The sequence below is a fragment of the Podarcis erhardii genome, assembly GCF_964252035.2.
Source record: "Podarcis erhardii genome assembly, chromosome: 6".
Classification (NCBI taxonomy): domain Eukaryota; kingdom Metazoa; phylum Chordata; class Lepidosauria; order Squamata; family Lacertidae; genus Podarcis; species Podarcis erhardii.
The window spans coordinates 2,646,543-2,672,672 of NC_138510.1; the positions used below are offsets into that span (position 1 = coordinate 2,646,543).

The 26,130-nt window shown below is 47.9% G+C and overlaps 1 protein-coding gene across 1 annotated transcript; it reads left to right on the forward strand.

Moving 5' to 3' along the window:
- The first annotated feature begins 349 nt into the window (after positions 1 to 349).
- Positions 350 to 24,310, forward strand: LOC309344242 (uncharacterized protein). Its single transcript, XM_081866490.1, has 16 exons — positions 350 to 642; positions 867 to 993; positions 2,191 to 2,278; positions 5,400 to 5,507; positions 7,481 to 7,606; positions 8,644 to 8,695; positions 9,759 to 9,819; positions 10,693 to 10,784; positions 13,220 to 13,393; positions 15,330 to 15,371; positions 17,868 to 18,023; positions 19,014 to 19,087; positions 19,445 to 19,493; positions 20,730 to 20,787; positions 22,383 to 22,462; positions 23,907 to 24,310. Exons 2-16 carry the CDS (start codon positions 885 to 887, stop codon positions 23,946 to 23,948), a joined length of 1,311 nt encoding a protein of 436 aa, XP_081722616.1. The 5' UTR covers positions 350 to 642; positions 867 to 884; the 3' UTR covers positions 23,949 to 24,310.
- The last annotated feature ends 1,820 nt before the right edge of the window (positions 24,311 to 26,130 follow it).

Genomic DNA, 26,130 nt, shown 5'->3' on the forward strand with positions numbered 1-26,130 from the left:
TAGGTTTGCCTTTAACCCAGGAATTAATGGAACCTTTTCCCTGCCTCTGTTCGTCAGGCTTGCAGTGCTTGGTGATGCCACTTCAAAATAAAACTGCTGCTGATTCTTATCTAGAACAAATGGCATCAAACTGGAAGCTGAAAAATAATGTATTTTCAGGCTTAATGGATAGAAATGTGTTTTGCAGATAGCAGCCAAATAACCTGTAGAATTTGGGTGAGGAACCTTGTTTAAAAAAACCCCTGACTTTTCTTTCTTTCTTTCTTTCTTTCTTTCTTTCTTTCTTTCTTTCTTTCTTTCTTTCTTTTTCTTTCTTTCTTTCTACCCTAAGCTCACCAAAGACAGCACACTCAACAAGCATTGAGTTCAGAGCCCATGATGTGCACCAGCAAGGCTGCTCCTGGTCTGAATGGCCTGTTCATAGCTAAGGAGCACATTCAACCTTTTCTCACAGTCTGAAGTGGCTTGGCTCTTTGCAGCGCGACCCCTCTCTCCGAGCTATTATTTTGGCCACGCCTTCCTAATTTTCGGCTCCACTGGCCCTGCCTTACTGGTCTATATAATGCACACCTTTTGCCACCTGAGGGACGGCTGTCCAAGGCAGCCACCAACCACCCAGCCCAGATCAACCAGCAACAGAAGGTAAGGAGACTGGGAGGAGGGGCGGTTCGAGATGAAGTGGTGGGGTAGACTTGGAAGGGGGTCTTCTTTGTTTAAATTTAATTTTAAATTAATTTTTCAACATATCATTTTCAACAGTAATTAAACATACTTTCATTTCAAATTGTGAGCTAGAGACGGGCTGCTTTAATGAAGGGGGCCAAACAAAGCCCTTTGATGCATTTCGGCTGTCTCTCTTTCTCCAGGTTGCCGCAGAAGCAGCCATGGCCCAGACCGTCCTTCTGAGTGTCGCCCTTCTGAGTGTTGTCCTCTCCTTCCATGGCGCCTTGGGCATCAGCGGCTGCAGAGTCACTCAAACCGGGCTGGAAAACTGTAAGTGAAGCTGCCCTTACTGCAGATGTGCCACTTAAAATCCCCAAGCCAACCATTTATTTATTTTGCAGAAAACCCCCAGGTAGCTCAACGTCTGGTGTGTTTCTCGGATGCAACAACAACCCATACAAACAGGTTCCAGACATGGTTCCTTGCCATGCCTCCCCTCCCTCAGAGAACCAGGGGAACTGTAGTTTTGCGAGGGCGCAGAGAGTTCTTGGGCCTGCACCTTTCCTTGTGCACCACCAGCTACGACCTTTAAGGCATTCTGAAGCTGTGTGGCATCTATAGGGTTGTGGTTGGCATCTGTCTGTCTTCAGAGACATTGGAGTGTGCCTCCGGGGGTGAAGTCCAACTGCTGCACTAGCAGCACCAAAGCGACCTCTCTAGGGCACAAGTCTGGGCAGTGTGTTTGGAGGTCCTGGGATGCCCAGAGGCCCCACTGATGTGGTCCAGAGGAAAGCAGAGACTTTGCTTCTCCCAAAGATGCCCTGCAAGGCAGTGGAGGTTTAGGGTGACCGTTTTCCTTCTCCTAGATGGGTTCCCTTCCCAGGCGGGAAAGGCTTAGCCAGATGTTCCAACTTCCAGATACCTGCTGAAAACTTTTGCAATTATTCCATCAGGCTTGAGCAGGCAATTAAGAACGGCATCTTTCTGTAAGAGCTAGCTGACCTCTGATTCTAATTTTTTTATACAGCTTTATATACAGGTGAAACATGGAAAATTAGAATATCATGGAAAAGTTCATTAATTTCAGTAATTTAACTTAAAAGGTGAAACTAATGTATGAGATAGACTCATGACATGCAACGCAAGATATGTCAAGCCTTTATTTGTTATAACTGTGAAGATCATGGTGATGAAAACCGCAAATTAAAAATCTCAGAAAATTAGAATATTAAATGAAATCAGCAAAACAAGGATTGTAAATAGCTGTATGCCATGATCATCACAATTATAACAAATAAAGGCTTGACATATCTCACTTTGCATGTCATGAGTCTACTTCATATATTAGTTTCACCTTTTCAGTTGAATTACTGAAATAAATGAACTTTTCTCACGGCCATGACTTTCCCAGTGCTGAAGGTGGAAGACTGCTGGCTTGCACCAACCCTGGCTTGTTCCAGGGCATTGAAGAACCTGGTCCTTGCCTCTCCCTTCTCCAATAATCTCCTGTTTGTTTTGTCTTTACAGATTGCCTTTCCACAAAAGATCACTGGGCGCAATACCTGCAAGGTCCTATCCAGCAGCTCCCTGTCCCCACCCTTCCTGGCCTGGTTGGGTGAGTAACTAATGACCTGCCAGGAAGTCATTAGTTTAGATGCTTTTATGGGAGACAAGCTCCCCTCTCCATGTTGCTCCGGGTTCTTTTTTCTCTTGGAATTCTGGAAGCCAAGACCCAAGTTATGGCAAGTGCTCTTTGGTGAGAAAACTCTCCAGCAGAGCTTTAGCATGGCAAAACACGCAGCAAAGAGAAGTGTAGAAATATAGGCTGTGAAACCTTTCAAATGTGTCCTTCTGGTGAGTTGCACAACGTCCCCTTTTAAAAGCTTTCCCCAAGCTATCCCACTTCCCTAGCACAGAAAGAGGCCACATGTCCGGTAAGTCATAAAGTGCTTTACTTACAAACTGTCCAAAGGTCAGGTTCATGTGCTTTTCCATACAGCAGTCAGAAAAGATGCACAGGCAGTTGAAAATGTTGCTTAGTTATAAAAGGTAAAAGTAGAGGAGAGAAATGCTAGTTTCAGACTCCATTCTTTCTGAAACAAAAGAGGCTGGTTAAAGCCATGCGACTGGAGCAAACAGCTCAGTCCGGAAATGTACTGGGAGCCAATGTTGGTCTTTTAGGACTGGTGTTATGTTGTTCTGGCGGCCCCATACTTTTGGGGGCTACTGCCCATCCGCAATGCCCCTTGCCTTACCCTCTAGAAAGCCTTATTCAGAATGTTGGTTTGCATGACCTACTAAGAAGAACAACACAGTGAAATTCAAAACTGCCATGATGACTTGTACATTTATTCAAAACCCAGATGAAGCTGTTCAATCAAATGGATGAATGTTATCCAGTGATGCCAGATTCTCAAAGTCTGATAAGTTGTTTGCAACTCCAGCGCCCCCCCCCCCCAACACCTCCTTGCCTCTTAGCACCCCGTACAAAGACTATGGGCCCAGAATTGATTATTTATGGATGCCAGTGGAGTCTCTTAAGAAGAGAGACCGAAGAAAAGGGAAATACCAGGAGAATCCAGTCTGCCTTAAAGCATCCTGGATTACTGAAACTTCAAGGCTAGAGCTGGCCTATCAAAGCTTCCCTTTTAAGCTGCAAAGGATTGGCACTCTTCTGCACTCAAAAATGTGAGCAAGGAAGGATAATATCCAATAAATAGATCCTCTCCTAGCATCTATAACCATTCCTACAAGTACTGCCCACTTTGGAAACCATTGGTCTCTAAAACAATGGCTGTCACCCACCTGAATAGAACTTTGCTAATTAATCAGATGCTTAATAATAATAATAATAATAATAATAATAATAATAATAATTTATTATACCCTGCCCATCTGGCTGGGTTTCCCAGCCACTCTGGGCGGCTTCCAACAAAATATTAAAATACAGTGGTCTGTTAAACGTTAAAAGCTTCCCTAAAGAGGGCTGCCTTCAGATGTCTTCTAAAAGTCTGGTAGTTGTTTTTCTCTTTGACATCTGGTGGGAGGCGTTCCACAGGGTGGGTGCCACCACCGAGATGGCCCTCTGCCAGCTTCCCTGTAACTTGGCATCTCACAGCGAGGGAACCGCCACAAGGCCCTCGGAGCTGGACCTCAGTGTCCGGGCAGAATAATGGGGGTGGAGATGGTCCTTCCAGTATACTGGACAGAGGCCGTTTAGGGCTTTAATTGTGCTTGGAAACGTACTGGGAGCCAATGTTGGTCTTTCAGGACTAGTGTCATATGGTCTCGGCGGCTGCTCCCAGTCACCAGTCTAGCATTCTGGATTAGTCGTTGTTTCCAGGTCACCCTCAAAGGTAGCCCCACGTAGAGTGCATTGCAGTAATCCAAGTGAGAGATAACTAGAGCATGCACCACTCTGGCCAGACAGTCCGCGGGCAGAGAGGGTCTCATCCTGCGTACCAGATGGAGCTGATAAACAGCTGCCCTGGACACAGAATGGACCTGCGCCTCCATGAACAGCTGTGAGTCCAGAATGACTCCCAGGCTGCGCACCTGGTCCTTCAGGGGCACAGTTACCCCATTCAGGACCAGGGAGTCCTCCACACCTGCCCACCTCCTGTCCCCCAAAAACAGTACTTCTGTCTTGTCAGGATTCAACCTCAAGCTGTTAGCCGCCATCCATCCTCCAACCGCCTCCAGACACTCACAGGACCTTCACTGCCTTCACTGGTTCTGATTTGAAAGAGAGGTAGATCTGGGTATCATCCGCATACTGATGAACACCCAGCCCAAACCTCCTGATGATCTCTCCCAGCGGCTGCATGTAGATGTTGAAAAGCATGGGGGAGAGGACTGAACCCTGAAGCACCCCACAAGTGAGAGCCCAGGGGTCTGAACACTCACCCCCCACTTTCTGTACACAGCCCAGGAGGAAGGAGCGGAATCACTGTATAACAGTGCCCCCAGCTCCCAGCCCCTCTAGACGGTCCAGAAGGATGCTTTGGTTGATGGTGTCAAAAGCCACTGAGAGATCCAGCAGAACTAGGAAACAGCTCTCACCTTTGTCCCTAGCCCTCTGGAGATCATCAACCAGTGTGACCATATTGGCAGCATCTAAATATGGTTTTTTAAGAAGCGGTTTGATAGCCGCCTCTTTCAGCGGGTCTGGGAAGTCTCCCTCACAGAGAGAAGCATTCAACACCCTGCAAAGCCCATCGCCGAGCCCTTCCCGGCTAGCTTTTATAAGCCAGGATGGGCAAGGATCAAGGAGACAGGTGGTTGGTTTCACTCGCCCAAGCAGCCTGTCCACATCCTCGGAGGTAACAGATTGGAATTGATCCCACGCCACTTGACTAGACAGGACCCTAGCGCTCTCCCGCCCCGGCCCCGCTCCCATGGTGGAGTCCCGAATCTGAGCGACTTTATCTGCAAAAAACTTTGCAAAATCATTGCAGGAGATTATGTGGCCTGTATCTCTTAATGAATTGCTTCAAAAGCGCATGTATCTGCACGGGGGTAAAAAACCCAAGACCCCAATACTTGGGCAGTCTCTTTCCTTTTTTGCTTTTTGATGGTCACACTCTGCAGTCGCAGAGTAGTAAATGCTGACACACCGGAGCTTGCGATGACCACAGTCAGAAGATCCCTTGTCCGCAATGGAAATGGCTGGCAAAGGGTTGTGTCGCAAGGCACTGCTCAGCCCCCTCCTAACAGCTCCTTTTCCATTTCTGCAGCTGCCGATTTGATGTCCTGAAGTCTGAGCGTGTGAGCGTGGTTTTCAGGCCGCCCTATGGCGTGGACGTGGTTGTGTGCCTCGTGGTCCAGATCAAGTGCTCTTTGCTGTGAGTAAGATGCATCCCGGGTCGCTGGGCAGATTTGGGAGACCCTTCGTTGCCTAAAGTTGCAAAGACAAAACCGCAAAAGCCTTTGCGCCCGCTCTGCCCGGCTGCTCCCGCACGGCAAGACTCTCCCCTTGGCCGTGACCTCTGTGGTTTGAGGACAGGGGGGTGCTGATCTCTTGGCACACCCTTCCCTTCCAGAAAAGCTCTTGCTGTTCCCGTGGTGCCTGCTGGGCGTAAGGGGCCAGGCTGCTCTGGCTGGGTGGGTGGGAAAGGCAACCCCAGAGGTGAAAAGGGACAAACCTGGCCTTTGCTCACTAGGCAAGGGAAGGAACATCTCCACGTGCCCAGAAGAAATATGCACAACAATGAATGAAAGGAATACATGGCCTGACTCATGACACCCTCTGTCTTGCATTTAAGAGCGCTAAAGAAAAATCAGATGGGAGGGTGGCTCTCCAGATGATTTGTCATTTCACATCATCCCCTGACAGCATGGCTAAAGGCACATAGAAAGATCGGGAGCTGCTTTTTCCTGGTCATCTAACTGCATGCTGTCTGCGCTCTGGATGGACCTTCATAATATGGCCATCGTTCTCTTCTTTCTCTTTCTCTTAAGGCCTTTCCTTCCTTTTCATTCTTTCTTTCTGCCTTTGTTCTTTCCCCCCGATTAAGTAGCTGTTTTAATTCCGTATATTATAAAAAGATACTTTGCTGTGGGTTTGTATTTTTGTATATCTTTGAATAGGTATCTCTAGCTATATCTATCTATCTATCTATCTATCTATCTATCTATCTATCTATCTATCTCTATCTATCTATCTATCTATCTATCTATCTATCTATCTATCTATCTATCTATCATCTAAGAAATATTGAGCAGAAGAGAAGGGAATAAAAACAGTTTGACATTTCTCGCCTTTGTCTAGAGGAGCATTTCTAATGACATTTTCCTGGCTTTTGCATGCAAATTAAACCGAAGAGTAAAATTAGTGGCTATATTTTACAGATTCCATTTCCTTGAGCACTTTAATAGGCTGAAAATATTGGCTCTTAAATTTTCAGGGGGGGGGTAAACTTTTGAAATAATAATAATAATAATAATAATAATAATAATAATAATAATAATAATTTATTTGTACCCCGCCCATCTGGCTGGGTTTCCCCAGCCACCCTGGGCAGCTTCCATAGAAACAAAAAAAACCCTAAAATATCACACATTAAAAACTTCCCTGAACAGGGCTGCCTTAAGATGTCTTCTGAATGTCAGGTAGTTGTTTATCGCTTTGACATCTGATGGGAGGGCGTTCCACCCTGTAATATTGCTGCAGGATATATGAGCATTTACAGAGCAAGATTATAAAATTTTTAGAAGCAAGGAAGAAGATCACAAGAATTCCACCCCACTGGTTCCTCCGCTGGGGAACATGATTTATAAGCAAATTTCAAGATTAGTCCCCCTCTCAAGATAACCTCACTTCCTTATTCCTTTCTTGTAAACTGCTGTCTTTTGCAAAGATTCACCCATCACGGGAGGGGGGGGTGAAGGGATGCCAGAGATGCCGGGGCAGCTAAATCCCATTTGATTCATTTGATTCCTCCAATATGGCGCCCCGTGCAAGCCCCAAATTTGGCTGCCCCAAATGGATCTTCTCCATTATAGATCTGCACAATTCTGTGCCCCCTTGGCTAGGCACCCTGCGCGGAGGAACCACTGGCAATGCCCTAAATCTGATTCTGCTCCATTCCTGGCAGTGGCTCTCCAGTCTTATCTGAAGATGCCAAGATTTGAACCCGGGACCATTTGTGTTCAGAGCGCACGCCTGGCCACTGAGCCGTTCCTCGTCTGGGGTGGTGGGGGCAGCCATAGTGCTGCATCAGCACCTGCCGGGCCCTTGAACCCCCAGCCCTCGTTTCGGCCTCGCCTCTCGAATCAGGGATGGATAGCAGCTGACCTTCCTCTCCTCTCTGCTTAGGATTCTACCGGCCACAGTGAGCGTCGCATTTTGTGCTACCGTCCGGCTGACAGTGGTACCTTTGGGGCTGAGTGTCGGCAGCTGCTCTTCGGAGTACGTGGAAGTCAAAGTAGACCAACTGATCGAGTAGGTGACGCTCAACTTCCTTTCCTTGGTGGGGGGACGGGACAGGCGGGGGTGGGTCGAGCGCCTCTCTTTCCCACAACAAGGGGAAATGCCCTGAGCCGTCAAAGCTGTGTGAGATTCCAGCCAAGTCTATCACCAGATCTAGGATAGCAGCATGTTCCACTGTGGAAGGAGGTGTGGGTCCAGAACTGGCCTCCACTGGTCAAACCGTGTTTATGGAAGACAGTCTTCCTCGGCTACGAGGGATCGCCCAAGAAGAAAGACCCAGAAAGGCAAAGGGCTACAGCTTCCATGCAGGGGTGGAGTGCATGAAAATGCTGTAAAATTAATGAAGGCTAATGAAAAATTAATGAAGGCTAGAATGACATGGGTTTAAAAATTAGTGGTTTTCAGCGGTGTTTATTAAGGAAAAGGAAAAGAAAGATTAAAAACTATGGGAAATAAGGGAGAGGATTTGCTGATTGGATAATGAAATTATAATACAGAGGGGGGAGGTATGAGGAGGTCGGGGAAATAAGGTTTAAGAAATAAAAAGGATTGAAATTATACTTGTTTTTGTTTGTGTATGTTTGTTTGTTTGTAATGTTGTTTGTGTTTATGTGCATTATTGGAAACTTTAATAAATATAATTTTTTTTAAAGAAAGAAAATGCTGCCCAGGTGGGGTCTGCAAGGTGCCCCCCCCAGGGGTGTGGTGCGGAGGGAGCCGGCTGCAGCAATGGGGCAGGGGCTCACTCCTGCACCCCATTCCTGGAGAGGGCGCAGCCGTATTGCAACCCAACCCTAACCCACTTTCTGCCAGAGCTGCTGGGCCGGCCGTGAGGAAGCAGGATCTGATCTTCACCCTGCATGCTCTCCAGCACCCCCTGCTGGCAGGGCACAAGGGATATCTTCTGGGGGGGGCTGGTTCAATTGCAGTTATGGGAATCGATGCATAAATGAAATGAGTAATAACAACAGAATATGAAGAAGGGAAAGAGGAGCAGGATTCCAAAGAACCTCTCTGCTAACTTAATTCCTGCTTCTTCTTTTTTGTAGTTTGCAGTTGCCAGTAGTGGCACAAATTTTGGCCCCCGTGCTGGATCCTGTGGTAGGTCTCACAGAGCATTTTATCTTTCCTCTGCTAGCGGCCCCACAGCAACAAAGCGATTCCAAAAAGCAGGAAGCAAATTCAGTTGATGGGAAGCCTCTGCCTCTGCAATACTCTCTTCAGGGGAATCTGGTGTCTCTTCTGCATCTATGCTTTATTTTTGTTGTTGTTTAGTCATTTAGTTGTGTCCGACTCCTTGTGACCCCCTGGACAAGAGCACGCCAGGCATTCCTGTCTTCCACTGCCTCCCACAGTTTGGTCAAACTCATGTTAGCAGCTTCGAAAACACTGTCCAACCGTCTCGTCCTCTGTCGTCCCCTTCTCCTTGGGCCCTCCTTTTCCAGGGAGTCTTCTCTTCTCACGAGGCGGCCAAATTCTTGGAGCCTCAGCTTCAGGATCTGTCCTTCCAGTGAGCACTCAGGGCTGATTTCCTTCAGAATGGAGAGGATTGATCTTCTTGCAGTCCATGGGACTCCCAAGAGTCGCCTCCAGCACCAGAATTCAAAAGCATCAATTTTTTCAATTTATTTTGAAGAAGTTTACTCACATTTCAGTTCACGATTTGATCCCTGAAAGGCAGGCTTTAGCTGATAGTTACATAACAACCTGTGAGTTCGTCTCACATGGAGATTGAGCTCCTGTGCTGCTGGCTGAGAGCCAGCAGACAGCAAAATTACATTAAGAGAACAAAATGGCCGCAGGAGAGCAGCACTTCAGTAAGAGATCAGCAGGCAGGAGAGGAGGTGAATGTGTGCGAGAGAGAAAGCTTAAGATGGCTGCGTGACTCGGCTCTTTTATGGAGTCAGCCAGGGCTGTGCCCATCTCCCAGGTCACATGCAGAGGGAGGACACTCCAGACCAGTGGAACAGGAAGTTTGACTGGCTGGACGATCATCCCCTGTATGTCTACTCTAGCAATACAGGTAATGTTGTACTTGACTGCTCCAGTGGATCACATCCCACATCTAGGAGGTCCCCAAAAGGGTACATGAAGGCACCTGCTTGATCTCAAGTGGCAGGGAGTTCCAAGGTTCTGACCCACTGGACCTTCTCTTTTTCTGCAGGTCTGTGGCCAAGCCCCGAACATAATGACGCGACTGAACATCGTCTTTGGCTTCCAACTTCGTAAGCGCTAATGGGGTGCACCACTCGTTTACTTAAAAGACTTACGAGTTGCTTTGATATTTTTTTAAAATTCCAAAGTGCTATGCAAAAGATTAGAATGTCTACAACAGGCACAATAAGATGATATTTAGCCAGTGTAAGGTAAAACTCTACGCCTTCACAGTAACCCAGTGATGGCCAGAGTTGGCCACTGCAGAAACCAATAACGTAGCTGAACTCTAGTTACAGATAGGTAGCCGTGTTGGTCTGCCATAGTCAAAACAAAACAAATTCCTTCCAGTAGCACCTTAAAGACCAACTAACATACCAAGAACTGACTTAGTTGGTCTTTAAGGTGCTACTGGAAGGAATTTGTTTTGTTGTAGCTGAACTCTGCTCTGAAAATGAACGCAAATGGGTTTTGGCCAACGCAGAGGACACAAAACGGCATTAGGAATGAGGTCACCAGGGAGGAGGCTAAAGCTGATGGTCTGAGGGTCCAAAATGAGGTCTAGCATTAAATAGGTCTTTGGTTCCCAGCCCTGGGATTCTCCTTTTTCTGTTTTTGAAGTAGAGGTTTTAAGAGGAAAAAGTTTCATTTGGATTTTTGGGGTGGGGTGAAAGTCCCTATTCTTCAGAACTCCCTGCCGATCATGTACTTCTAGCCCAGAGGTTGGTCCCGCCTCTCCCCCCCCCTTTAGTCTCAGTGCTGTCCCTTGCAGAACTCAGCAGGGGGCAAGATGGAGACCAGACTGTGTGGCCTCTGCCTGATATTGCTGCTCTGGCCATCAGTCCCCCATCAGTCCCAAGAGCTGCCAGCCATCCCTGCTTCGGCTTTTGTTCTGCTGTGCTTTGTGGTCCAGCTTTGAAAAACTCCCGATCTTTCTCCCCCAGCACCAACGCCGTTCTTCACAGGCTGCCAGTACATCTGCACAAGGCCCTATCCACCTCAAATCAATTCCGGCTACTTGGATTTACCTTTTGTGGTGAGTGGCTTCATCTTCTAGGAGGTTTGTTACAGGCTCAGAGGGGGTCAGTCTGAATGATGGACGCAGGGAGGGAGGGCTAGAATTAGGGCTGGGCGATATCTCAAGATTGTGATATATCACCAGCGAAACATTGCAATATACTGATAATCACTATGCCTGAAATAAGGATCAAGCTACGTACAGGCATACGCGGGTGGCACTGTGGGTTAAACCACAGAGCCTAGGACTTGCCGATCGGAAGGTCGGCGGTTCGAATCCCCGCGACGGGGTGAGCTCCCGTTGCTCGGTCCCTGCTCCTGCCAACCTAGCAGTTCGAAAGCACGTCAAAGTGCAAGTAGATAAATAGGTACCACTCCAGTGGGAAAGTAAACGGTGTTTCCGTGCGCTGCTCTGGTTCTCCAGAAGTGGCTTAGTCATGCTGGCCACCTGACCTGGAAGCTGTACATCGGCTCCCTCGGCCAGTAAAGCAAGATGAGCGCCACAACCCCAGAGTCGGCCACGACTGGACCTAATGGTCTACCTTTTATGTACATCGGCTGGCTTCACAGTTTTCCCCGCATCGTGATTTTTGGATAGCGCACACAGATTCACAATATATTGGCAGGTCAGAAATTACGAAACCAATATCACAATAGGGGACTTCAAACCAGTTTGGGATGATACATCACCCTGAGCTAACACACATCATGATTCACGATAAACTGCCAGGCCAGAAATTACGGAACCGACATCATGATATGGACTTCAAACCGGTTTTGGATTATAGATTGATATATCGCCCAGCCCTAGTCTTTGCAGGACAAGGACCTTTGCTGCCAATCAATTGTCCCCAAGCATCCCGAAAGAATGAGCCAGGTTGGGAGAGCCACAACTAATGCTGTGAGCCACTCCATCTTGGACTCATATAAGTGAAAATAAAGCCACTGAACTTCGCTCCAAGGAAACTGAACCCGGGCAAGCATTGCAGGGGGTTAGACTGGATGACCTTTGGGTTCCCTTCCAACGCCACAATTCTATGATTCTATGAAGCACCTGGAATCCCCTGGAGTCTCTTCCCACAAGGAGATTGGGGTGGCGCATACCAATATAATAGGGTCACCTCCTTGTTGCTGCAGAGGCTGGAACTGTCTTGCTCATAGAATTGTAGGGGGAAGGGACCCCAAGGCATAGCTTGGGGGGCGCCAGGGGGACCATGGCCCCAGGCACAAATTTCTGAGGGGGTGCCCATGACAGGATTCCTCATTGAGGCCGGAGTTGCGGGGCCGCAAGCTGTGCCCAGGCTGGACCTTCATGGCTGGAGCGACGTGTTGGCCTCCTTCTTGTGGCTGGTCCTGCCCACCCCGCCCCTGGGTCGGCTGAGAGGGTGGGAACAGGAGGGTGCCCCCCCCCGCCGCTGCTCTAGCCCCCATCTCCCAGGTTGGGGCGATTTGCAAGAGAGACTCTCTTGATTAGACGCTGGCCGGTGAAAGGACTGACTAGTCCACCGGGGGCTGCAACACCTGCCCCATCCCGGGTGCCAGCAACCCACGCTATGCCCCGGCCACAAGGGTTATCTAGCTCCACCGGTTGCAGCGCAGGAGTCTCAGCTTGCTGCTCTCTGGGCTGGCAGTTCCTTTAGCAGTTGGCGCTCTGACCTTCCCACCTGCTTTCTGAATGGCCGCTGGACCTGCCTTGGGTCATTTTCCAGCCAGTGGCTTTCCTGTTGCCTCCAGATCTTATGTTCGGGCGCAGGCTGACTCACGGCGACTGTGCTGGTCCCATGGGTGACCCAAGAGGCGAGGTCCAAGTCCGGCCCGTGGTCAGAGGTGCAATGTGGAGACAGTCCGTAGTAGCTGAAGCTGGGTGCAGGGCAGGGATTCGGGTGAAGTCAGAAACAGGCATGCAATCCGGGAGCCAGGGCGGGTCAGGAGCGCAGACAGGAAAGCAGGACAGGGTTCAGACAGGAACTAGCAACCAACAATGTTGCTCCTGCACCCTGGGACTGGGGCTGGCCGGCTTTTATCTGTCCCGAGGCACAGGGCAGCCCCAATCCTCAGGTGACTCGCCTCTCCTGGCCTGGAGGGAGCACTCCTCCTGCAGGAACACAGTTCCCTCCGCCTCTCTGCCCTGAGCCTCTGCAGCTCAGGAGAGGCTGGAGGGTTACCAGACCCAGAGGCAACATCACCTTCCTCTGACGGGGCTGAGAGTGGAGCACCTGCAGGCAATGGGTCCTCCATCACCTCAGGAGCCAGAGCAGACTCAGCTGATGCCTGCACCTGAGGATCCAGCACAGGTGAGGACCCTTCAGGCTCAAGCCTCAGCCTGGTTCTGGAGGCGGGGAATCCTGTGCAGGCTGGGATCCCTCAGGTTCAGCCTTCAAGTCCGAATCCTAGGCCATCACAGCAACTGCAGTTGGCTCCCACTGAATTTCCCCCCTCTTGTTCTCCTTGCAGCCTCAAATGTCCTGCGGAGGAGCTGTGGTTCCGTGGCCCACCTATCCCATCTACTACCCACCAGCCACCCTCGTTCCTGACGGACACATCTGTTATTTTTTTAACGAAGCTGACATGGGCAACATCTTTTCAACTTTGATGGCAAGAGAATTATTCAGCCTTGAGCTCACCCAGGTGAGTTCTGCACAATGAGGGCCCTTTCCCTGGGCAATTGACAACAAGCTGGAGGCAGTGGGTGCCAATGGGGGGGGGGGCGCACTGCCCCCTTGATTCCATAATCTCACCCCCAGTGCTTACCCTATTTAAAAAAAAACCATCATTCAGAGCAGCGGTTTGCACAACCTGCCCAGGAAGAGAATAACACAATAAAATTTCAAACCAGTAACAATTAATTGCACATTTATCCACAATCCAATTTGTTTATTTGTTCGTTTAGCTTAATTAATGCAGCCGAGGTGATCAACTTGATCCAGGGCTACCAGCTTTTCAAAGTCTGGAAGTCATTGACACCTCCAGTGCCCTTTCCCCCCTTTGCCTCTTAGTGCCCCCCCCCATCCTACTGCCCCCCCCCAAGTTGATTCCACCACCTTTAGGAAGCACTGAGTCAGAGGGTCAACACCAGAAATATTTTTGCCCCGCTCAGTGAAATATGAAGCCTGTGCAAAGATGGCTGCTTGATCTGATTCAGCTGAAGCCCTGGGATTCAGAGCTTCAGGGGCCAGTTTGTTCATCTGGGCAATTAATATTCTGCTTCATCTGCTTAAAGTAAGGATAGTAGGAAAGGCTATATTGATTAAGTATTATTCTTCCTTCCCCCTCAATATAGCAAGAAACTAGTTTGCAGATTTGTTTGAATCTCTTTAGTTAAGCAATCCAGTTTGGATAATTCCTGGTGTTGCCTTTTATCCTTCTTAAAAGAATAAAGACACAAGAGTCTTTCCTTAAAAGTAGCAAGAAGTTTACTAGAGTCAGGTACGTAGCCTTGTTGGTCTGATGCAGTCAAAATAAATTTAAAAAATTAAAAAATTGTCCAGTAGTACCTTAGAGACCAACTCAGTTTGTTCTTGGTATGAGTTTTGTGTGCATGCACGCTTCTTCAGATACACTGAAACAGAAGTCACCAGACCCTTCTATATAGTGGGAGGGTGGGGTTTTTCTCAGGAGGGTAGTAGGAGATGGGTGATTGACGCAATTGACTCAATTTGACTTCTCCAATGGATTACATCCCACACAAACACTCTCCGCTTTTCACATCTGGATCTCAAAGCAGATGTGTGTGTGTTTTAGAAAAATGGGGAAATCTACAGAAAGGAACAGCTACAATTAAAACCCCACATTTTAAAAACCCCAGAACAATTAGCCAAGATCTCCTTAGGACAGTAGTACACTTGCCATTAGGGACGCGGGTAGCGCTGTGGGTAAAACCTCAGTGCCTAGGACTTGCTGATCGTATGGTCGGCGGTTCGAATCCCCGCGGTGGGGTGAGCTCCCGTCGTTCGGTCCCAGCTCCTGCCCACCTAGCAGTTCGAAAGCACTCTTAAGTGCAAGTAGATAAATAGGTACCGCTTTGTATCGGGAAGGTAAACGGCGTTTCCGTGTGCTGCGCTGGTGCTGGCTCGCCGGAGCAGCTTCATCACGCTGGCCACGTGACCCGGAAGTGTCTCCGGACAGCGCTGGCCCCCGGCCTCTTAAGTGAGATGAGCACGCAATCCTAGAGCCGGACACAACTGGTCCGTACGGGCAGGGGTACCTTTACCTTTACCTTTACACTTGTCATTGATAACGTTAAAAATGTCTTATTAAAATGTGACACCAGGGGGTGCTGCAGAGCAGAGAGCCACCGACAATGGGAAACTGCCATTGGGCATTCTAAACGTTATTAAAAATAAAGTTTTGTAAGATCAATGTAGATCCAGCCCCTGTCATAAATATAAGGGTAGTATTATATAAGGGTTGCTATTTGCAACAGGACAACCGTTTCCTCTTCTATCCAGGGAGACATCCTTTCAGACAGCGTGTCTGCTGGTTGACTCTTTGAACAGAGCCCAGCATGGGGGGGGGGGGGGACCATGGCAGAACATTATAATCAAGATGTATTTTCTTTCCACAGTCGACTGTGACCACCACTTTAATAATGAGCCACATTCCTGAGGTACGTGAGATGTTCCTTGGCTGTGAGATGTTCCTTGGGTGTGTCAGGGGGTGGGGAGATTTTCAGAGATTTGTTCATGGGCTGGCAGGGTGGCGAAATGGCTTCTTGGCTCCCCTGCGTGTGAGCGATGGACACAACATTTTTGGGAGCGATACCGACCACTTTGGAAACACCCCTCAACAAGTTCAGGACAATGATACCCTTTTCCTCTCCCCAGGAGAAGCTCTGGAAACCAGCCTTGCAAGTTTGCAGCTCGGTTCAGCTGATGCTGCGCAGCGGGAGCCGATTGGCTAGTGCCTGTGTTGTCGCCAGCACATCTCTCCGCTCTGTCTATGGAGCAGTTTTGCAGCTGTTTTCAGGGGCTTCAATGGGGACAGGAAGGACTGCCAGCTGAATCAGGATTTGCTGGTCTGTCACACAAAGTGTGAAGCCAGCTGAAAGTGAAGAATCCTCTGGGCTGGCTTTTTCAAAAGCATTTTATTGTTTTCCCACGTAAGAGAAACACAATTTAAAATACAATAAACAGCAGCAGCTTATAGCTGGAATCGCTGCTTAGAAGAAGTTTATGATGTGTATTGAAATCTCTCCGATAAGTCTCTCCAGATGTTTCTGTGGGTCTGGGGAGGTTGTCTCGGTTGATTGTCCCATCTCATATGGGGAGATATTGCCTCTGGCCTCCCTGAACTGGCAGGTCAGTTTCTCAACCAGAGCAACAGCGCCACCCCTGAGCATGCCACGAATCTTATCGACAGGCCTGCTGCAGAAAACCAATGCTTAGCAATTTCTAAACAAAAAAGCCAGCATCTCCTGGTGAGATAAGTTGATTTCATAGAATTATAGAACGGTAAAGCTGGAAGGGACACCCAGGGTCATTGTATATTATTGAAATTGTATATTATGTCCTACATCTTGCGCCCATTTAATCAGTACTGATTTTACTTCTTCATCTTTGGTTTCCCATTCCAAAAGGATATTATATGCCTTTTAAAAATATTTTTGTGTTTTCTTCTATCACTTCCTTTTGGAAGTTGGAAGCCGAATATGAGAAGCCTTTTTGGTTATCCTCCTTAAATATATCCTGTAATTGTCTGTGATGTAACCAGCTTTGAAGATGTTCTTTTATTTCACCATATTCTTTCAGTTTTAACTTCCCCTCTTGTTCCACAACAGTTCTCTATATCTTGGCCACTCTCCTTTTCCACCCAATCTTTCAAGTGACAGTGCTTCAATAGGTGATAGCCACCATGGCGCTTTGGGTTCTAATAAATCTTTGTATTCCTCCCATACTTTAAACAGTGATCTTCTTATTAAATGATCGTGGAATCCTTTATGCACTTTTGCTTTTCCATACCAGAGGTAGGCATGCCATCCAAATCTATTATCCTGTCCAGGAATCTCATCTGAAAGCCTCCCTGACGGATGGCCACCCAACCTCTGCCTGGAAACCTGCAAAGAGGGAGAGTTCACAAGATCCCAAGAGAGTCTCTTCCGCTGTCCAACAGCTCTTCCTGCCACAAAGCGCTTCCTGGGGTTTAGCGGGAAAATTAGAGCAAATTATATAGCCAAGGTAGCCACCAACTGTAAAGGAGATGAATTTATTTGACCCTATCTACATCAAGCTATATCTTTATCAGCAGACTCTGAACATAATTGCACATTGTATTAATTAACATTATATTTAATATATTAGTGGTCATCTGATAATTTTAGCTTACAAATTTTATTGTTTAATGTCTTAATTTGTATAGTAAGGTACTTTTATAGATCTGTTCAGAGTAGGTGATGTCTTGATAATATAAATGTTTTAAGTATCAATTCAGTATATTTTCATTTAATTGTTGAATGATTCTGTGTACATTGTGGCAGCCTTTGACTATGTGCAATAAAACTGACTGACTGACTGACAGCTCCTTAAATACCAAATTGGTCTTCCCTCTAAAAGATAACTTCCATAACACCTTACGTTAAAAACCTGACAGTACCAAATGATCGAAGGTTATTCACCAAAGCCAGACTAAACGTCTTTCCTTCTGCAGTGTTGCATGGCAGGTTGAAAGGAGTTCCCTGCCAGGACAGACTTTGCTCGTGTGCCCAAGACATTGATTCTATAAAAACATATTTTGCTGCACTGTGCGAATTACAAGCAAGCCAGGGCTGAACTGATATTACCCTTGCTGGTACCTTTCCCGGGAAAATCAGAGGCTCGCTATGTCAGGTTCCTATTGGAAGACCGGACAAATGCTAGAACATTAACAGTGGCAAAGTTTTTATCGGTGGTTGCAAGAACCAAGGATCCCTATATTCTGAACAAAATGCTTGTTTAACCTGGAGGTAGGCTGTCTGAATTGTGCATTGCTTTGTAACGATCTGTTGGGTCTCTGGACCGTAATAAATATTGATTGATTGATTGATTGATAACTTCCACCCCACTGGTGACGTGCGCCAGAGCCAGGAAAGATGATCCTGAGAGATCACATCTACCCTCTTCTCCCACAGATTAACTGTCCAGCGGATCTTCCTTCTTTGCTGAAGTATTCGTGCACAAGCATCTCCATCCAGTTTACTGCTAACGCTGTCATTCTTGATGCTGTCCTGCGTATCAATATTGGCTATTCCCAGTCAGAGTTTGTTGACCTCCTTCAAGCCACAGGGGTAAGTAAAAACACCGGGCAAGTGACCCTTCAGGAGCCCAAAATCAGGGGTGGGATTTTCTGAAAACCTCAATGAAGATTTTATCTACACCTATTTCCCTCCCCCATTCTTGTTTTGCTCCTTGGTCTCAGCAAGAAGTCTGTCTCCCCTGATCTCCACACCCTGCTGTACTGAAAAGATGAACTGTTAGGCACACGTGCTCTCTAGCTTCCTAAAAGCAACCAGCACACAGCTATAAATGAAAGGCAATAAATTGGTGAAAGACGAGCCACTCCTCTGTGCAACCTGAGCTTCGCGTTTAATTTTGCACATGCTTATTTCGCTTTATGGGATGCGGGTGGCTCTGTTAAACCACAGAGCCTAGGGCTTGCCGATCAGAAAGTCGGCAATTCGAATCCCTGCAACGCGGTGACCTCCCTTTGCTCGGTCCCTGCTCCTGCCAACCTAGCAGTTCCAAAGCATGTCAAAGTGCAAGTAGATCAATAGGTACCACTCCAGCGGGAAGGTAAACAGTTTTTCCGTGCACTGCTCTGGTTTCGCCAGAAGCGGCTTAATCATGCTGGCCACATGACCCAGAAGCTGTCTGTGGACAAACGCTGGCTCCCTCGGCCAGTAAAGTGAGATGAGCGCCGCAACCCCAGAGTTGGCCACGACTGGACCTAGTGGTCAGGGGTTCCTATACCCTTTACCTATATTACCGATAAAGAGTTTGTGAATGTTTATTCCAAACCTGCCAAGGAGTCCAGTTCATTTTGTTGTTCCTTTAAGTACTTCGTAAAAGGTTCCCATTCTTCTTTAAAGTCACAGTTTTCATTGTCATGTAGTTTATGTGTCAATTATGTGCCAATTCCACATAATCCATCAGTTTCTCTTGCCACTGTTCTTTAGTCGGGATTTCCTCATTCTTCCATCCTAAAAACCCCCCCGGATTCCTCTCAATCTCCCCTGACCCTCGGTTTCACTCTGATTACCTTTGCATCCCAATTTCAGAAACTGAGAATAATTCTCCGCCCGGCCATTGACTGCAGCAGAGGACTGCTGCTGTTATCGGTGGATCTAATAAGGTAATGCATGCAAGGATCCGTCCCCCAGTTTGGATTAGGTCCCTTGGGCCCGTGGATAGAGGCCCTTGTGGGCAGCTGTGGTGGGCTTGGGGCAGAGAGCATTGTTTGTGGGCACCCTTGACGCTTCTTCCTCCCTGCACACAACTCACACTCTGGAAGGTCCCCAGATGAGTAGGTGTTGAAGAAGCCTGTCTAAGAAAGCAGGGATGCAGGGTTCAGGCTGTGAATGCAAGGAAGGAAAGAGGCCATATAGATTGGAAGATGCAAAGAGACCTGGGGCTGGCTTGGGATTGAAAGTTGGGGAGGGGAAGGGTTGCTCTGCCCTCACATCACAGCGGCTCATTCCTCTCTCCCCAGCGACCTCCAGATTACAGCTGCTTGCAGCGGGAGCCCTTGCACGGTTTCTGTAAGTATCGGGTGATTTAATGGGGCAGTGGGGGTCATGGATGGAGCTGACCTCACTCAGCCCTTTCCCCCCCTCCAGCTTTTAGTTGGGCAAAATCAACATCTCATGAATTTTTGCCCAGGCCGTTGTAGGGCATATCGACCGCACAGATTTTAAAACGATGGACACATCTCTTCCCTCTCTCTAGGGAATCATGGGCCCTGTGGTTTTGAGGGTGGCAGGGACCTCTAGCAGAGACCAACCCCCCCCCAGCCTTGACACCCAACTACAATTCCCATGATTCCTTGAGGGGAAGCCATGACAGAGTGGAACTGGTGCTGAAGTGATGTTAGTTGCAATGCACAGAATATGCTCCCTCACCCGCCTTGCATCTTGCGGTTTCTGGGCTCGATGGTTCTCCCCCTGCTATCTGGTCTTCCTTGGGGTCTTCACGCCTCTAAAATTATAGCATTTGCCAAAGCCCTCCAGCTCTTGATCTGTGCCATTCAGAGCTCTGCCCAGTATACCTGAAGGAGCATCTCCACCCCTATCGTTCTGCCCAGACACTGAGGTCCAGCGCTGAGGGCCTTCTGGCGGGTTCCCTCACTGTGAGAAGCAAAGCTACAGGGAACCAGGCAGAGGGCCTTCTCGGTGGTGGCACCAGCCTGTGGAACGCCCTCCCACCAGATGTCAAAGAGATAAACAACTACCTGACATTTAGAAGACATCTGAAGGCAGCCCTGTTCAGGGACGTTTTTAATGTGTGACATTTTAATATTTCTTAATCTTTGTTGGAAGCTGCCCAGGGAGGCTGGGGAAACCCAGACAGATGGGCGGGCTACAAATAATTTATTATTATTATTATTATTATTATTATTATTATTATTATTATTATCCAACACACCCTGGTAGAAGTGCTACTTACCTACCTTTCCCCCAGTCTCCTTCCAGTTGCTTTGAAAGGGACCCCAAAAGGCATCTAGTCCACCCCTTTGGCCCAAGGGCTGGTGGTCTCCCACTCCCTTTCTTCCCTCTACGGAAAGCAAGTGCAAATGCAGGAAAGGTGCGATGCCTCAGAAGGTGGCCCAATTCTCCTTCATTTGGAGGCTGCATGGCCATGCGTCATGGACTCTTTAGACGTGGTTCCTGCACTGCAGCGGGTTGGACTACATGACCCTCGGGGACCCCTTTGAAGTCCGCAGTTCCATGATTCCCATCTGCCTCTCTCTTGACGCATGGAGGGTTTTCTTTTTGCAGGGCTCCGTGATAGAGGAACTGTTTCCGATAAGGACACACTGCCAGAACTTATTCAACGGTGAGTGTCACTCAGGGGCGCGTTTTGCTGAGACGGCTGGTGAGATTTGCACCGGCTCAAGAATCTCCTTCTGACTTCGCCGCAGCGAAATCTAGGGGATGGTCGGTTTAAAGGTTCCAGCATTCGGGGACCCTTGACATGAATGTCAGCGGCCCCCCAATCCTCACTTGCCCCCCAATGGAAAACCTTGCGAGACTGGCAACTTCCGTGTGGGTAAAAAAATAAATAAAAAGTGTGGCAGAAAAAAATAACTCAAATATTATGTGTTGCCAAAGGCTTGGAGGACTCTAAAAAACCTAAGCTGCTTGGTGGGACTTTATCTGCATCAAATGCAGGCCGGACTCCCTCTCTGCAGTATATAGTGGAGTTTGGCTTTCCTAATGGTCTTAAGCTCTCTACCAACCTAACAATGTCTTTCCCAGATATACCGTGTTGCTTTTTTATGCCCTTCTATTATTTTTGATGCCTTGATTTCTTTAATTTACTCCACCCACCTTCCTCATCCCTTTGGTGGTGCAGGAAAAACAACTTACACCTTAACTAAAAGAAAACAAAAGAGATAATTGTGGACTTTAGGAAATGTAAATGGAATATTCAGCCACTTATTATTGAGGGGAAGTGCGCGGAACAGGTCTCGGTGTTTCGATTTCTGGGAATGGAGTTGAGAGATGACCTAACCTGGGGAGAGAACAGCAAAGACCTGATGAAGAGAGCACAGCAGAGGTTATATTTTCTGAGAATCCTCTGAAAAAACAAACTCTCAAAGGACCTGTTGATGGCATTTTACCATTGCACTGTGGAGAGTGTACTAACTTATGGTCTGTGTGTGTGTTTTGGGAGCTGCACGGCCAGAGAAAAAACAGTGCTGTCCTGGGTTGTAAAGACCGCAGAGAAAAGAATTGGGCGCACTCTTCCCACCTTGGATCAAATCTACGCTTCCAGGTGCCATAAGAAAGCTGCAGAGATAGCGCAGGATAGTGCGCACCCCGGAAATGATCTCTTTCAGCTTCTGCCTTCTGGAAGAAGGTCCAGGGTTATAGAGACCAGGACTAGCTGCCTGAAAAACAGTTTCTACACAAATGCAATTCTGGTTCTAAACCAGCATAAAGAGTCTCTATAGTATATTTTAAAATGGGGTTTCAGAGTTTTTAGGAGGGGTTGAATGTCTTATGTAGATTTTCAATTTCACTGTTCTGTATGGAACAATGACAATACAGTCATACCTTGGTTGAATGTGCTTCGGGATGAGCACATTCGAGTTGCACTCCGTGGCAACCCAGAAGGAACGGAGTGTGTTACTTCCGGGTTTCTTCGCTTGCGCATGCGCAGACGCTCAAAATGACGTCATGCGCAGAAGCGCCGAAACATGACCCGCACACGCACAGACGTGCGGACACGGGTTACGTTTGCTTATAGATGCGAAAGGGGCTCCAGAACGGATCCCGTTCACATCTAGAGGTACCACTATAAAGATATTGTATTGTGTCGTAAGTGCTCCAAGGCAAAAATGCCAGAGGTATCAGTCTTTAGCTCTTGCGATGTGGGCACAGCCATAACTGCATGATAATTTTTTTATTCCCCGTCTTCTCCTGCAGAGAGGCTGAGAGGCGGAATCCCCTGGCCGTTCCCCATAAACTGCGCCTGTTCCTTCTGCCGTGATGTCATCATTGTCCCGGTGAGAAGAGAGACTTTAAATTGTATGCCAGTGTTGGGTGGGAGTGCCTAAATCTCCGTTTGGGGAGAGAATGGGGGACATAAGAAACAGGGGAATTGGGAAATAATGCGGGGGGCGCACAGTGTCCCATAATCCCTCTTCTGTATTCATAAGAACTTGATCATTTAGTGTGGCAGCAGCTACCCTTTGGAACTCCCTGCCTCTTGATGTTGAGCTTGGAAACGCTTCTGTGAATTTTATTCTGTTCTGATATTTTAACTCCAGCTCTGGAGGCAGATCAGAGCTATTCTGGCTAGTAGCCATGAGAACAGGGGAGTCTGGGGTGAGGAAGGTCTACCTTTTGGCTATAGCTTGACTACCACCAAGGATCTCTTTAGCTGCCCCTGGCAGGCTCCCTCTCCAACCCATCCCGCTTTTCACTTCCCATAGTAAAGTTTCATTTCATTTATCTCCCTCCTACTGAGGGACGCGGGTGGCGCTGTGGGTTGAACCACAGAGCCTAGGGCTTGCCTATCAGAAAGTCGGCAGTTCGAATCCCTGCGACGGGGTGAGCTCCTGTTGCTTGGTCCCTGCTCCTGCCAACCTAGCAGTTCGAAAGCACGTCAAAGTGCAAGTAGATAAATAGGTACCACTCCGGCGAGAAGGTAAATGGCGTTTCCATGCGCTGCTCTGGTTCGCCAGAAGCGGCTTAGTCCTGCTGGCCACATGACCCGGAAGCTGTACGCCGGCTCCCTCGGCCAATAAAGCGAGATGAGCGCCGCAACCTCAGAGTCGGCCATGACTGGACCTAATGGTCGGGGTCCCTTTACCTTTACTGTGTCCTGAAAGGATCCCTGTTGGCCAGAATTTCTTCCATTGCCACCTTCCCCCCCATGCCCCCATTCATTCCAAAAGGGCCTGTGCAGGAGAACTTCCCAAACGAATTGTGCCCCGAGTTTATTATTTCATAAAAGTTATACATCCTCTTTGATTGGGAAAGAGGGGCCTTGCAAAAAAGAGAAAAGAAAATGTGTACAAGGTATTTGTAACAATTCAAGAAATATAACTGTACAAGGAAAATGTATAGGGAAAGTTTAATTACTGAAACAGATTAAAAGTCCCGCCAGCTTTCTAAGCACCTGGATGGGCTTGTCTAAAGAAGAATGTTTTTAGCAGGTGCCAAAAAGGAGTCCTGCCACTTTGATGTCCATAGGCAGGGAGTTCCAAAGTGTGGATGCTGCCACACTAAAAGATGGAGTTCTTACAAAGGCGATACGGGTGTTAACGTAATGCAGGGGCCCCAATTCCCATTCCCCGGAGTGCATGTGTCCACTGTTTGGGTTTTCTGCCCCAGGTGCCAGAATTTACAGGGGCCTGAGTTGAAGAGGGTGGAATTCAGTGGCGAAATGGGAGGTTCATCATTCTCACCCAATCTCTTCTGGCCTTTTTTTCCTTTAAAAAACAGAAATTTGCCATGTGGTGCTGCAACCTGAACTACTTGCCCTGATAACCTCAGGTGGCTGGAGAAGACCCTTCGACGGAAGCCAGAGCGGTCCCTTTGCTTCACTCAGAAGGGGGAAAAGGAGGGGAAACCCGGGTGGTTGATTTCTCTATGTTCTCTGTAGTGGGATGGGGTCAATCATGCACAGGGGTGTATCTGCAATTGTGCACATCTTTAGATCTTGCAATCAGGGCTTTTTTCAGCTGGAACTCACTTGGGTGCCATTCTAAGAGAACAAGGGAGGCGTTTGTGGTGAGTTCTGGCACCTATTTTTCTAGGAAAATGGCGGTGCTTATTCTGCTTAAGGGCAGTTTTCAGGGGTGATTTTAAGGGCTAAAGGGTGAGAAGAAAGTTGTTTCATTAAAGAATCTTTGGACTGCATTCCTGAGTTGTGGCATCTGATATTTATTTCTTTATTTAATTGCTTTGTCAAATTTATGCGCCGTTTGATTCTTAAAACAAACACACACACACACCTCAAAGCGGTTTATGAAAAGGTGAAATGACAAAATCAGGAATGATCTGCGATACTTTAAAACGTGCAGAGAGTTAAAATGCTAAAACAGATTAAAACTTGCTAGCTCCTCACTGCTTGAGATATTTGCACCTAACCAAGTCTGTGCTTTGCACATAGGTGCCTTGCTTACATGTTAGTAGGGGGGGTCTCCAATCTTTGGAGGACAATGGTCCCATATGGAATTTGAAATGGGAAGTGCAATGGGCATCCGTCACAAAATGCCATGATGTGTGTATGTGTGGCACAATGCAAAATGGAAGCCACGGCTAAAAGAGACAGGACCACGAGATGGTGCGGGCAATCCCCATCAATCGATGTGGAAAAGGTGCCTGTACATGTTAGCAAAGTCACTTAAATAATGCAGACGGAGTCCAGAGAGAAATAAATCCAGATAGCACTTTATTGACTAGCCTGAACAAAAACAGTGTATAATGTGAGGGGAAAGAAACAGAGGCGTTGTATTTCTTGGCCCCTAGGCATTGGCTCCTATGGTGAGTTCCCAAACATTTCCTTAAAAAGTTTCTTTCCAAAGTTTCTCTCTTCCCCCAGCCTGGGAAAAGGACTACTAGTAAGAAATAAATAAAAATGGTTTACTTGCAAACTCTTCAAAGGTCAGATTCGTGTCCTTCAGAAAGTTGCACAGGCAGTAAAACTTTGCTTTGTTACAAAGTAGAGAAAGTTCCTAAATTGCTGGTATAAGATCTCAAGAGTGGCTGGTGAGAGCCATGCGGTCTGAGCAGCCAGCTCAAACGCTTCTTACCCTCCAGAGCAGGAGAAAACAAGCTTGGCCCATCCTCTTTGGGATGCCCCATGGCACCATTGGCCCATTGCAAAATACACCCACAAAACCCCCACAGATCGGAAGGGGCCCAGGCTGTGGGCTGATGGGCTGATTGTAGTTCCCGGAGGGCGCCATGTTGGCGGAGGCTGGTTTAGATGACTACAGTTCTCTTGCTGCCACTTTCCGCACTCCGACTGACTCAGTTTAGTGTCAGTTCCCCGCGGGCTCCTCTTCCTTTTGATGCCAACTTAGCAGACGGCACATTAGAAGAGCTCCTTTTGCTGAGACTAAAAGCGCGGAGGACACTTTGATGTCGGAGGAGTCATGATCAAAGCTCCCTCCGGTGCCACAATGCAGCTGGCTCTGCAAGCGAGGAGGAAACAAAGAGGCTGCTAAGACCACTCTGGTTATATTCAGATCGGGAATGAGGAACTGATGAGTAGAGGAGACCCCACAGAGACGCAAGGCCTGGCCCTCGCTTTGATTGTCGCCCGGGGACTCGAAACCCAAAGCGCTTTACGGAAGAGGCTGGCCCGTGAGGGTGGGGCACTGCCTGACCAACCCCAGTCCTTCGTAGGGGTGTGAAGGCCTGGAAGAAGGATCAAAAAGGGCGTTTTGGGGGGGGAGAAACCACCCCAATTCCACCCCCTTTTCCTCCCTGTTTGTTTCTGAAGAATTGGGGAAATAACAGAAAAGTGAGGAGGGAGTGACCTCATTTTTCAGATTCCCCCCCCCCCCAATTGCACATTTCCAATTTTCTCTCAGCCAGCCCCGACTTGGCCTCAGGTGTTGCCCTTGAAGAACTCATCAGGCAGGAGGATGGGGGTAAAAATGGAGTGTGTGTGTGTGTGTGTGTGTTGGATAGACAGACAGACAGACAGACAGACAGA